Below are 12384 nucleotides of genomic sequence, written 5' to 3' on the forward strand. Positions count from 1 at the left end.
GCATTCACCACGCACATCTGCGGCAACAGAGGAGTCAGTACTTAGTGCTCAGTCATGGCGTCGGATCAAGCATGCCGGGATACTCACATTCTCTTGATCGTCTCGTCGAGAGCAGGGTTCGCCACTACGCACCCGATCCTGGGGAAGTTCACCCCGGAAAGGCCATACCCGGATCGAGCCTGTGGAGGGGCATGCGTCAATCTGCATGTATGCGCATAGTACGGGACGTACCAAGTTGATGGCTACTGTACCGATCGAGAGCACGAAGACAACGATGCTCAGAAACCAGTTCCGGCTCAACGCGAACGCACGCAGTCCAGCGAAGGCTGTCATTCATCCGGATCAGCTTCAGCACAGCCTAAGGGCTTGGAGCAGGATCACGTACCTGCCCATGTACAGTATCCGAATGCAACCATGGCGAAGAGGGCACGAGTCAGAGGTGTACACCTTGGCAAGGCCTGTCAGTAGTACGTATCTCGAGGACGGCCTGGAAACATACCCCTAGCAACATGTCGTCAGACGAAACACGAAGTTGAGGGAAGGAAAGAGACAACGTACAGGCAGCGTAACAGACGACTCCGGGAACCGCAGAATGCTGTAGACGGTGTAGACGTATCTATTGAGGAAGAAGAGGATCGCGGCGCCGTTCGGCTTGCTCCTCCAGAACAGTGCGATTTCCCGGTCCAAAGTGATCGCATGCTCGTAGAGAACTAGCACTACGAGCCTCGTATGAGCATAGAGCTACCCGGAACCGAGCACCAGCACGCCGTACCAGCAGAAGAGAATATGCAGTAATTCGCGATGACCCTGTGGGTTGAGATGAGTTAATGAGCTACGAAAGGATCCTCCCCATCACTCACAGTCCAGAAAACTCCGAGGTGAGTTGGGCAGAGGCACTCGACATCTTCAGAAGACGGAGACTTTGGGAGACTCGGGAGGAGCTGGTGCAACACAGCAGAGGCCTGGGCGCAGGGAGGAGAATTGCGCCCATTAAGTATCGTCGAACGTGAGGTTCTGTGCCTGCATAAGGCCGCAATAACTTGGCGCTGTACCCTTCGAAGGACGACGGCGCTTGATAGAAGGAGATTTATATGGCGAACGCTTCGCGATCCACCCTCAGACTTGACATGCGTCCGACGGGATGGGGGGTGCCTTCAAAGGTGCCATATACGGGGGCTGCACTGCCCAGTGCCGTAGGGTGTCCCTTCTGTGCATAGCCGTGAGTGAGGAAGACGGTACCGTTATCGAGCAGTACTACTCACCTCCCAGGACCAACCACTCGGACTCCCCGTAAGCCACGCATCTCACATCAGCTCGTCTCACCGGTACCTATGAGCACCGAGTGCGAGAGGATGAGAGGGGAATCACACACATGGGAATACGATGGGCGAGTCTGATCCACCTGCGACGATGCTCAACGCGCTTGCCAAAGGGCGCGAAGCTTATTGGCGTGTTCGCCCACGCATGTATCAGAGAACCCGTCATGCGGGGCCTTCGTGGCCATGCCGTGGCCTGTAACAGGCTGAGAACGGCGTTGTGGATGCCCAGTCAAAGTTCAGACGATCATCATGCTTCTGCGGAGCCATCTCCGCCTCGCCCGTGGTTCGCGGGCCCTGGCAGCGGATGCCTTCAATGCGACCGTAAGCCAGCGGGGAGAGATCGCATGTCGTTGGACCATATGACCCTGCTCTTTTCCGCAACCGCATATACACCTGAGTATCAGAAAGACCTGGGTTGACAATCGTGGATGACAGTCAGTCGGACAGCCTGGGATCTGGTGAGAATTTGTGAAGCGGGAGACTCACAATACTAAGACCAGGAATTCATTCTCGCGCAAGCAAACTGGACAGACAGTCAATCAGGTGCAAAAGGATATTTCGAATTCGAGGACACTGGCATCAACCACAGCTCGATAGGCTACGAAGTCTGTTTAGTGGCAGTCCGGAGCCAAGCGCAAGTGCTCGCTAGGGCGGTGACAGATAGGCTAGAGAAGAGCTAGTTGTACTGACCTTGCAATTCCGTGGCTACTCCGTTTGAACGAGTGGAAGCTTCAACGGCGGACAGAGACAATTGCAAGGCGTCAGTCCGGTACGGGGTGAAAAAGTAGTCGTACCAAATCAACCAAGACTCGATTCCCAGCCCGCCAAGCGAAACCATCACCAAATGACCACCGCAGGGGTCGAACCTGCAATCTCCTGATTACCCCAGCTTTCCAGCTTATCGTAGTCAGACGCGTTGCCATTACGCCAGGCGGCCATACACGACCAATACATGTTATTGTTGTAGAGCATAGTCATACCGGTGCTTCAAGCCACCATACGCTGGCATATCCTCCTCATCCTAGTGTCAAATGCGTGCTCAAATAGGCGGCCGGAGTGGCCTTCCAGAACTTTGTCTGCATCGTAGTCACGAAGTGGTGATAGAAACGTAACACCACTGGCAACGACTCATCCATTCAAGTATATGGCGAGTCTCCCGGACAGGCGAAGTTCGAGCAATACCAGCAAGTGAATATTCTATGGCCTAATGTATCGTGGGTTTTCGTTGAAAGTGTCTTGAAGAGTCCGCCACGACAGGAGCGCCGTCCCGCCCTCCCCACTTCGGCACATCAGTCCCGCCTCCTCGCCTACCCCTCATCCGACACATCAACCCGCCCTAAACCAACCTGGTCCGTGCGCCCCTGCGTCCAGTATATAAGCCCCTCCCCGACGCCTAAACAACTCATACTTACCTTGATGGCACGGACCCCTTCATGTACCAGGGTTTGTGGGCCGCGGGGGCCTCTCATAGCACGGCGACCATGTCCTCAGGGGGACCTCGCGGTTTGTACGGGCTTCGGCTTGTGCACCGTCTCAATATTTCCCTGTCCTGCTTCGGCCCTCGGGCTGGGCAGGCCACTTCTTTTTGTCGCTGCAAGATCCTAACCCTAACCTCATGGCATTCACAAAATAGCAACTCGCCTTGCACTACTAAGTTGTTTGTTGCATATTGAAAGGGCTGTCTACCTCTACTGTTTATCGTCTATGCCTTGATTACGCATCAGGAGCTTCTCCACTGAAGATCATGCTCTGACGTTCTTGTGCATATGACAAGCACTCGAGGACATCCTGAGATGCAAGGAAGTCCGTGTTACACAACGTAAGGTATGATACAAAACACAACCGACAAGATCTACCAGCCCTATGCAGAGTACTCCAGCTTCGCTATAGCGAGGCACCGTCAGGACAACGCCACAGATGTAATATAGTATGGTAATCACTCACTCTCGTGCTTCTTCGCCTCGCCAACTTTCCGTGCCGCCTTCGTAAGGTCTTCCTGGATGACGTATTCACTATAAAGACAGTCGGTGCCCAAACGTGCATGCAAGATGTTTGAGTTACATACCGGTCATCACGGATGGCAAACATGCCCGCCTCGGTCACGACATTACGAAGATCAGCACCGTTGAAGCCGTCCGAGAGCTACGCAGCAGCGCATTAGGCTTTGCAAGGATCTGCAAAGGGTATCACAAGACGAACCTTGACGATTGCCTCATAATCAATCTCGCCGCTCTTGTTTACGGGTTGTGAGTGAATCTTCAGGATCTCCAGTCGTGCCTGCTCATTGGGGAGAGGGATCTCGATCTTCCTGTCGAGACGACCGGGTCGGAGGAGTGCAGGGTCAAGGGTATCCGGTCGGTTCGTCGCCATGATGAGCTTTGTCTGCCCTAGCGAGTCGAAACCGTCCATCTGGTTCAGCAGCTACACATCCGACAAGCTATCAGCTTCCGAAGCACAATCCGGACGGACAGAGAAGACGCACCTCCATGAGCGTCCGCTGGATCTCACGATCCGCACTCGTGCCCTCAGAGAACCGCCGTCCACCGATAGCGTCGATCTCGTCCATGAAGATGACGCACGGCTCGTGCTCACGCGCATACCCGAACATCTCACGGACAACACGCGCGGACTCGCCGATGTACTTGTCGACGATTGCGCTCGAGACGACCTTGAGGAAGTTGGTGTTGAGGGTCGCGGCAACTGCACGCGCGAGGAGCGTCTTGCCCGTTCCGGGGGGACCGTACAGCAGGACACCCTTTGGTGGCTTAATGCCTACGCGCACGAACAGCTCGGGATTCAGTAGTGGGAGCTCGATGACCTGTGGAGGGAAACAAAGGGGAGCAATCGTCAGTCACGCCCGTCAAATGCAGAGCCTCGAAGTACACACCTCACGCAGTTCCCGAACCTGCTCGCCAAGGCCACCGATACCCGCGAAACTTGCTCCTCCGGGGTCCTCCAAGCTCATCTTGTACACCAGCGGGTCGACTTCTCGTGGCAGGATGCGCATAATGGTGAGGGTGGTCATGTCGAGACTGACACGCGTGCCCATCTTGAGCTTCGCCACTGGCAAGGTCGGACGGTAGGACACGACATAACGAGGCCCCGAGGACGCCTTCACGATGACTGACAACAATTGCGCGTTCAGCGCACCCGATATTAGCACGTCCAAAGTCCGAAACACGCACATCTCTCGTCGTCGAGCTGCTTCATGACCTCTCCTATGATTTGGCCAACCGACTGCACGGCCTTGATGTCATCCTCCGTCTTCTCAAAGTCCTTCTCGAGATCCTTCAGCGAGAATCTGACTACAGCAGCGATATGTGAGTAGCAGCACCAGGCGCACTGGCACGCGCGACATACGGTTCTTCAGGTTCTGGCTGCTGTTCTCATGTTGCCGCATTTTCTAGTGCCGCGAAAGTGAGCCCATCGTCGCGGTCCATTGGTTGGAAGCTATACTCACGTCTCTATACCCCTTGAGCGCATCTTTTCTGCGTTGATCCATGGTGTTCGCGGACGTCGAGGCTTGTGGTGAGGACATTGTGGCACGTAGGTAGGTGAGAGTCCGTGACACTCTCAGGCTTGTCAGGAAGGACGCGCGTTGGACCGCGTAAGCTCGAGTGACGCGTCCGAAACATGTGCGCTCTATAAATTGCTTGTGATGATTAAGCATGGCCTGGTGGTCTAGTAGTATGATTCCTTCTTAGGGCGTTAAGCAGTGCTTGCGTATTTGGAGGAGGTCCCGGGTTCAATTCCCGGCCAGGCCCGTCGCAGTTTTCAATTTCTTTTTTTCGCGGTGGCTTTGACATTGTGTCTTTCTTTTCATCCTTCAGCCTTGTTGCTACCCTTGCATTGTTGTACTTGTATCGTGTCTGTCGTTGTTATGTATGCAGACACTCGTTCTGGTAGTTGCATGAGAACCCATCAGTTTCTTCGGGACTTGGTAGTAGTTTTTTGAGCATCGTCCTGGCCATCTCTCCAAGTAGACAGGATTAATATTGATCTCAACGTCTGGTAACACTGCACAGGGCATGCCTATACAGCTCATGTCTGCTATCAGAACTCAAGTTGGAGTATTTCACCAGCTGATTGCAGCGCCCGGCCATTCGCCCAAGCTGAAGTGGCAGATCCGGATACGTCTATGATTCTCCCCATCCGTCAATCCGAACTTAGGTTTCATTTCCCTGGCTGCTGTCGATGGACGCACGTCTTCTCCTTCCAACAGATACTTGTGGGCGTGATTGCGGCGTCGAGCTGCCGTATAAATCCTATAGTGGTTGCTCCAGCTGCGATTCATCTGTCCTCAAGCGCAGCCTCCACAACGTAAAGCTGCCCAGTGTGTCCGGTCGCTACAGCACCCATCGAGCAGTGTGGGCTGACTGATATATACTACAAGCGTAGCGCGATCGGCGGAAGCAAGGCGGTCAACTTGCTCCGTTAAATAGAAGGCAAGTCTTGCCTGCACGGTACTTCACCTCTCGCTAACATGTCTTCCGACGCAGAACCTGACGCTGCCGCACAGATCATCGCCGTCTACCAGGCCCTGTGCGTTGCTTATCTTGGACCTTCCGAATACCCGCAAGAAATAGAGCTAACTGGTCCTTCAGGTTCATCTCGAATGCGTGTTCATACGCGACATTGAGTGGGTCCTAGAATCAAGGACAGGCCACCCTGACTTACAGGTTCTCCCGCGTCACCAGCACTCGTGTTCTATGAGTATGCCATAACCCTGGGGCAAGAAGTAGTAATGTTCTGGAAAAAAAGTTTCACTGGTGCCACGGCTCTGTTCCTGCTCAACCGGTACCTCCTGGTACTCAGCTCTACGTTGGTTGTCGTCGGGGAGGGAATAACGTCCGTAAAGGTACGTCGTATCGCTACCTCCAATGGTACTCTGACTATGTGCTAATGGCCATCATTGGCAGGCGTACGTCCGTCGACCAGCCCTATCAGTCTAGAAGCTGACGCAGGTTCACATCATTTCTAGTTGCACGGTCATCGTTGACACTCAGTTCGCCATTTACTTCGCCCAGTACTTACCATGGGCAGGTGAGGTATACTATTCACAGCCTATCCTACCATTTCCTGACGTCGCTATATAGCCTTCGCTGCCATGAGAGCGTACGCACTCGGTGGGAGACACTGGCCCCTAGCAGTGACAGTCCTTCTGCTAGGTCTCGTGCCATACGGCATCAACATGGTGCGTCTTCTATAGCAGCGCATAGCACCATAATGCCGAATCCTGAGACTGATTATGGTCTATATAGATCCAGTACGGAAAGGGTCTCACTGGCATCGTGGATCCAATTGTCGGATGTGCAAGTATTACCCCTGGCCTCAGTCCGGAATTGGGCCAACGGTGCGTCACGTTCTTGCTCATAAAGGCTGCTCACAGCATGCTACGAGCTGACACTGGGACATGCATAGGCGTACGTGCATCCACCATCGAGTAGTATGCGAACGATGCTGATCGTCACGACACAGTCACAATTGTATCGCGGACGACACAGATCGCCTTGGACTTGCTTCTCGTCGGGATTACATGGCGCACTATTCCTCGGCAAGGGCATGGGATGGGATCGTCATCGTTCACGGCCGTGGTTCTTCGCCATGGTAAGTCACGACATGACTTCCGTCATCTCCGATATGTCCTCATATTGACTATCCGGCCCTGGCCTCTCTAGGCATGATTTACTTCGTGTGAGTCCAAGTGCCTGGAAGTTGTAGGCTTGCGTCCAGAGTGTCGCGATGCTCAATACTCGTGCTTGCAGCGTGATGCTTGTCTTGAACACTCTTCATCTAGCTTTGACTCTGGTCTCCGTACGTCACGACTATGCTCTCAACAATGAATGCGCCTACTCACATCGTTGCAGATCGAAGTGGTCCCCTCGACCCCCGCGAGCATCATCACCCTCTTCACCCTGCCGTATGCTATCAACTGTCCATGTCATACTCAATGATCACTAATGCTGACCTTGTTCTTCCCAGGCTCACTGCGATCCTCGTGTCGCGGTTCCTACTCGACTTACAGTATGCTAACAGAGAAGCGGTCCATCTCCACTCTGGCGACCGACGTGAAGATGCGTCAAGCGCTGATAGTGCCCACGACACGTCTTCCATCAACTTCGAACGTATCGTAGGTTCACTCGGGTCGACAATGATGGCGGAACCGCTTGCCGAGAGCGACGACGACGAGCTCACAGCAGAGTGCGACAATGCGGAGCTAGCAGGCTCGATCAATAACCAAGAACGAGGCGGGATAGGAGGATTTCCGGTACCTGTCGACCGCCGGGGATGAGTGAGGGCTCCACAGTGCAAAGGGACCTTGGGATAACGCCATCATTGCCCACAATGTCCCCAGCTATTGTATACTCCTACCAGTAGTCTGGCGTCCGGTACTTGACCACTTCGATCTCCCCTCGCTTCTTCCTCTCAGCCTCCCACCGCTCGACCCATTTTGCCATCTTCCCCCTAGACGTCTCGCTCCCTACGTTGACCGTAGCAATCATCCGTGTCCAATCGAATGACAGTGCGAAACATGTCAACTCGAAGAACGAACTGTGTTCGGAGTATGGTACGCCGTACACCTGCAAGGTCGACGTCGAGTTGCGCATTGGCTGCAGGTTCGTGTGTGTGAACGTGCGGCTCTGGGATCGGGAAATGACACTTGGTATGGACGGCAGCGTGTCCGTACCACTCGGCGCTGAGAACCTGCAAATCATAGGTCAGTCTGGTACTCGACGGTGGACGAGTACGAACAGAACGTACGTCCAACCAGTCGGTCGAAACCCTATTGCCTTGGTCCAATGGCCCTTCCAACGTTCCATGTATGTCTTCAGCCTGTCGGAGGCGATGACTGCCAACGGGACCAGATGAACCCCGGCAGCCTTCGGATCCGTGGTCAAGAGCGCGTCGAGCTCGGGATCTGACTGGCACCGGAGTATCGCCGCTTTCCGTGAGTCGCAATAAACCTTGGTGTCTAACGCCTTCGCAATGGCTGAACGAGTATCCGTCAGGTACATTCCTCGTAATGAGCGATCGCTGGGATACGATACCTTTCACAATGCGCTCCTTGCCGATGGAATATGTCCTGCGGAAGACGGTGAGCTGGTGCACCTGTGAGGACCGGGTATGACTCACCCGACGACGACGAGAATCTTCTCTGGGACAGCAGATGTTTTCTCCTTGTCCTTGTCGCTCTTCTCCACCCGGGTGAACCAACCTGCCATGGTCCGTGGTTTCACATCTCCAGAGAGTGCTTCTTCCATAGACTTCCCCTGCACCAGTCGCTTGGCCAAATCGGCACAGGCAGTGATAACGAGAGGTTGGGGCGGGAAGCAATACTGCGAAGGAACAGGTAAGCCTCAGCTTCAGCACGTTCATGCACATGCATACCTTCGGATCTAGATATGTGGTGTCGAGATAGACGTGGTCTATACGCTTACCCTTCACCGCGGGATGCAACACATGCTGAGGGCACGCGCGGAAGTCGCCACAATGCAAGTACCTAAAGACTTTCGCCGAGCCGACGAACGGTGACTTGTACGCACTGTCGCCTGCATTGACCGTCTGCTTGCCTTCGAACAGAAAAAGACACGATCCGGGACCTAGCACATACGACCAATCTCAGCGTGAAAGTTCCGATACATGCCAAGGTTCGGACGCACAATGGTTGGCTTCTATGAGGGTGACCTGCACTCCGCCGGTGTTTGGTATTGTCGTCGGAACGTCCATAGGCAAGGGGTGCACCCACTTCGGATCGACGCCCAGCATGTGAATGATGAGGTTGGCCGTCCCTTGCGAGCAGTATATAGGCCCGCTGTCCCACTTAGCCGAGAGGTTTGTGTAGTGATCCGAATGTGCATGTCTAGGAAGATCTTCTTGGTCAGAGTGGGCCGCATATACCCAGTGGGATGGCACTTACGTTAGAAAATATGCAGCGACGTTCGGGATACAGCCGTATCGGAACGCATCAACGGCTATGGGCATGCCCTGCATGACCTTGTAGAACGGAGCCTTCCGCCGTCCTCCGTTAGCCTTAGTCGGTCGGAAGTTCCGATCTTCAACTGTTGATGCCTCCTTCCACGCCTCATTCTCCTTGTAAGACGTCATGAGCATGGAAAACACGTTCGCGTCATTATCCTCTTGCTTTGATGCTCTCGAGGATCCAGCTTTGGCATCGCCGGGTGGCTTCGGTGCCTGCAAAGACGACAGGGGACGCAGAGGTTTTGCGCTCGACGATGCTACCGGAGCAGCGGCCGGCTTGGTGTCAGGAAGAGCGTTGAGACACGCATCGACATGGTCATGTATATGCTGTCCAGTCACTCGTTCAGCATAGATTTTAGGTGTCAAATGAACGTACGGCGAACCACAGTGCTCATGCCCGCAAGCTCCTTCTCGCATATTGGACAGCTCTCTGCAGGCTGCTCCTTCCCTGATGGCACGCAGTCATCATCGTCCTCGAGAGTGAGATCTAGGTCGACGGAGCTACTGTCTTCCGCCTTGACCTCGGGATCGGTGTCCACGGTAAGATCTATGTCCACGGAGTCGCTCTCTTCCGCTTTTACTTCGGGGTCAAGTCCACACAATTCCATCTCGTCATCACCCATACCCCATTCGCCTGCCCCAAGAAGTGCATCCTCAACTTGACTAGCATCCTCGGCAGTAGGGAGCGGCGGGGAAGCGACAGTGGTGGTGCCGTCGTGCGAGCAGTCAAAGGGACCCGGATATGCAGCTTTGGGTGGTACGGCAAGTTCTGGCTCTGACTGACCCTGCACTGCGAGCATGGTGGGGAAACCGAAAGGAGACGGTTCTCGGTTCTGATCATCTTGTGGTTCTAGTATGTCGAACGATAGGGATGACTCTGAGAGACCGACGCCGTCTTGGTCCTCGGTGGGCTCACACTTGACGTTCGTACCTTCCAGCGAATCGTCAGCCTTGCCAAATCCCAACGAGAGGCATGCAGGCGCACTGAAGTTTGCTAAGATGGGTGATGTACGTCCAAAATCTTCCTCTCCACGATGTTCCTTGGTATCTGACGGTAGTATGGCGACTTCCACCACGTCGTCCTCCTCGGACGAGTCGATGACTATAACTTCGTCCGGCACCTCTCGCTTGACTTGAATCGACTTCTTGCCGGCTAGTCGAGCTTTCTTGACGTTCCGCGTGTTCGACGACGTGCTCTTGCCTCCAAAGAAGTCGAGTAGAGTAGATGACTGAGGGGTTTCCTTGCGTTTCTTCGCTGCCATAGGTATAGCAAAAAGCGCAGGCAATAGATTTAAGGGAATACGTAGATAGAATATGTTAGTTATGGAGCATGTCGGACTCGGGTGGTAAAGATGCAGCGGTGATGGGGAAGAGGAGGAAGACGTAGACGCTTAAAGCTGCCGCCTTGTTCCATTCGGTCGAATGCTCAAGCGCTCAAGGTGAAGACGAGACAGCGAACGTCGCAATATCATGACAGCTCAAAAGTACAAACTACAACATGCAAGAGATGGGGAAGGCCACTATGGTCGGGCACGGCTCGCGCTACAAGTGCATGCAGAAATTTTTGGTGGCGTACTAGTGGCATACAAACGGGCGCATAGGCATGCGTAGGTAGGTGGTGAGCGTGGACATAGCAGCGATACGATACAGACCCAGAACCCGTCTACTGCTCGGCAGCGCGCTGTCTCCTCCTGACATCACGCTCCTCAGCAATAGTGAGCTTGATACCCTTGCCCTTCGGCAGGGAAACCCACGACTTCGTGCCCTCGCCAATAACGAAGATGTTGGAGATCCTGCAGCGACGAATCAGTGACACGGCTAATATTGAGGTGAGATGGTGATGCATACCGCGTGGCGAACGTCCGCTCAAGAGAGTCCTTGACGTGGACGATGTCGAAGCCTCCGATGTGCTTCTCACGGTGGGTGATGACACCGCAACGACCCCTGTTACGGCCACCGGTGATGAAGGCGAGGTTGCCAGTATCAAACTTGACAAAGTCGGTGATCTTGCCCTGCTCAATGTCGTAACGAACAGTGTCGTTGACCTTGATCAGAGGGTCGGGGTAACGGATGGTGCGCCCATCGTGGGTGACGATGTAAGGGACGCCCTTGTTGCCGAGAGCCACCTTGCGAACCTTGAGGAGCTTGTAGGTAGCCTCCTCAGGCGAGATGCGGTGGATGGTGAAGCGGCCCTTAACGTCGTAGAGGAGACGGAAGTGCTCGCCGGACTTCTCAATCGTGATGACATCTACAAATGTAGGACTTCAACATCTTTGTATATCCAGCAGAAGTGTAGCAAGACTTACCCATGAAGCCCGCGGGGTAGGTGGGGTCGGTCCTGACCTTGCCGTCGACCTTGATCAGGCGCTGCATGACAATCGACGTAACCTCACGGCCGGTCAAAGCATACTTGAGGCGGTTGCGGAGGAAGATGGTGAGGGGGAGGGATTCACGGAGCTTGTGGGGACCAGGGGAAGGACGAGGGGCCTAAAGAGTGTACATGGAAGGTCGGAGGCTGTTACACGCGGAATCGTGAAGTTTACGCACGTAAGTGCCGCTAAGCTTGTCAAGCATCCATGATGAGGGCGCAGCGAGACGCTTCAAGTGCTTTTTGGGTCCACGGGCCTGACAGAAGGAGAGAATGCCATCAGCAAACAGTTTGAATAGAGGACGAAGTCGCCAGAGTCGTCCAAGGGTGTGCCGAGGTCAGTCGCAAAGTCGCGGGTACATCCAGAGACCAAGACCAGCATCCACCCCTCCAGACCGCAGAATGCGACCATTCCACCACAACTTCTCCAAGGACGGCTCCGACGACGAGCAGCAGCATACTGACCATGTTGGAAGTCTTGAGGGCTTGACGTTGACGGCGACGACGGCCTCGTTTGCTGGTGCAGCGGTTCCAAAACTTGGATAGCGTTCACCGCCGTCGGACACAGCCGATTCCCATCAATCGGAGTTCTGCTGAGCACGAAACGTGAGAACTCCGGATACAAGAGGCCCGTATATTAATGACTCGATTGAAGGTGCTTACACCAACTGTAATGGTCTTTGAACCTCGTCAGTGATGATATCAGTAATCATTAGT

At 54.3% G+C, this 12384-nt stretch overlaps 7 protein-coding genes and 2 non-coding genes across 9 annotated transcripts; 3 read left to right on the forward strand and 6 right to left on the reverse strand.

Moving 5' to 3' along the window:
* Positions 1–4: 4 nt before the first annotated feature.
* L226DRAFT_576304 (uncharacterized protein) lies at positions 5–904 on the reverse strand (the record flags this gene model as incomplete). The annotated part of the gene is made up of 7 exons (XM_067685327.1): positions 5–17; positions 88–179; positions 232–326; positions 386–458; positions 559–716; positions 773–807; positions 861–904. 7 exons carry the CDS (start codon positions 902–904, stop codon positions 5–7), a joined length of 510 nt encoding a protein of 169 aa, XP_067529157.1.
* A 1260-nt stretch (positions 905–2164) lies between these two features.
* On the reverse strand, positions 2165–2256 carry L226DRAFT_t286. Its single transcript has one exon. It is a non-coding gene; the product is annotated as a tRNA-Arg (tRNA).
* A 460-nt stretch (positions 2257–2716) lies between these two features.
* Positions 2717–2992, forward strand: L226DRAFT_473197 (uncharacterized protein; the record flags this gene model as incomplete). Its single annotated transcript, XM_067676507.1, has 1 exon — positions 2717–2992. A coding segment is annotated over one exon (276 nt), but the record flags the coding sequence as incomplete, so codon positions are not given.
* Positions 2993–3255: 263 nt separating this feature from the next.
* On the reverse strand, positions 3256–4857 carry L226DRAFT_473253 (26S proteasome subunit P45; the record flags this gene model as incomplete). Its single annotated transcript, XM_067676510.1, has 8 exons — positions 3256–3331; positions 3385–3461; positions 3519–3740; positions 3802–4137; positions 4207–4442; positions 4505–4624; positions 4680–4722; positions 4780–4857. 8 exons carry the CDS (start codon positions 4855–4857, stop codon positions 3256–3258), a joined length of 1188 nt encoding a protein of 395 aa, XP_067529159.1.
* A 132-nt stretch (positions 4858–4989) lies between these two features.
* Positions 4990–5083, forward strand: L226DRAFT_t285. Its single transcript has one exon. It is a non-coding gene; the product is annotated as a tRNA-Pro (tRNA).
* A 933-nt stretch (positions 5084–6016) lies between these two features.
* Positions 6017–7611, forward strand: L226DRAFT_517059 (uncharacterized protein; the record flags this gene model as incomplete). The annotated part of the gene is made up of 8 exons (XM_067678501.1): positions 6017–6179; positions 6301–6362; positions 6416–6513; positions 6581–6674; positions 6798–6930; positions 7085–7133; positions 7187–7239; positions 7302–7611. Exons 1-8 carry the CDS (start codon positions 6064–6066, stop codon positions 7609–7611), a joined length of 915 nt encoding a protein of 304 aa, XP_067529160.1. The 5' UTR covers positions 6017–6063.
* Positions 7612–7687: 76 nt separating this feature from the next.
* L226DRAFT_473254 (DRMBL-domain-containing protein) lies at positions 7688–9431 on the reverse strand (the record flags this gene model as incomplete). The annotated part of the gene is made up of 7 exons (XM_067676511.1): positions 7688–8024; positions 8082–8310; positions 8369–8403; positions 8454–8656; positions 8709–8920; positions 8981–9180; positions 9238–9431. 7 exons carry the CDS (start codon positions 9429–9431, stop codon positions 7688–7690), a joined length of 1410 nt encoding a protein of 469 aa, XP_067529161.1.
* On the reverse strand, positions 9132–10783 carry L226DRAFT_340438 (uncharacterized protein). The gene is made up of 3 exons (XM_067674072.1): positions 9676–10783; positions 9238–9575; positions 9132–9180 (listed from the first exon to the last, which is right to left on the reverse strand). Exons 1-2 carry the CDS (start codon positions 10559–10561, stop codon positions 9451–9453), a joined length of 1011 nt encoding a protein of 336 aa, XP_067529162.1. The 5' UTR covers positions 10562–10783; the 3' UTR covers positions 9132–9180; positions 9238–9450.
* A 138-nt stretch (positions 10784–10921) lies between these two features.
* L226DRAFT_540598 (40S ribosomal protein S4) lies at positions 10922–12157 on the reverse strand. The gene is made up of 5 exons (XM_067681902.1): positions 12133–12157; positions 11847–11924; positions 11606–11786; positions 11148–11547; positions 10922–11092 (listed from the first exon to the last, which is right to left on the reverse strand). The coding sequence occupies exons 1-5, from the start codon at positions 12133–12135 to the stop codon at positions 10963–10965; spliced, it is 792 nt and encodes a 263-aa protein (XP_067529163.1). The 5' UTR covers positions 12136–12157; the 3' UTR covers positions 10922–10962.
* Positions 12158–12384: the final 227 nt, after the last annotated feature.

The sequence above is a fragment of the Lentinus tigrinus genome (genome assembly GCF_003813185.1).
Source record: "Lentinus tigrinus ALCF2SS1-7 unplaced genomic scaffold L226scaffold_60, whole genome shotgun sequence".
In the NCBI taxonomy this organism is placed as follows: domain Eukaryota; kingdom Fungi; phylum Basidiomycota; class Agaricomycetes; order Polyporales; family Polyporaceae; genus Lentinus; species Lentinus tigrinus.

Bases quoted from the DNA above. Each gene is read 5' to 3' on its own strand.
- L226DRAFT_540598 (XM_067681902.1), bottom strand. The intron at 11,548-11,605 runs GTAAGTCTTGCT...CTACATTTGTAG, and splicing joins CTACCCCGCGGGCTTCATGG to ATGTCATCACGATTGAGAAG. The intron at 11,093-11,147 runs GTATGCATCACC...TCGTCGCTGCAG, and splicing joins GAGCGGACGTTCGCCACGCG to GATCTCCAACATCTTCGTTA.
- L226DRAFT_340438 (XM_067674072.1), bottom strand. From the start codon at position 10,561: ATGGCAGCGAAGAAACGCAAGGAAACCCCTCAGTCATCTACTCTACTC. The intron at 9,576-9,675 runs GTACGTTCATTT...CCTGACACCAAG, and splicing joins CATGAGCACTGTGGTTCGCC to CCGGCCGCTGCTCCGGTAGC.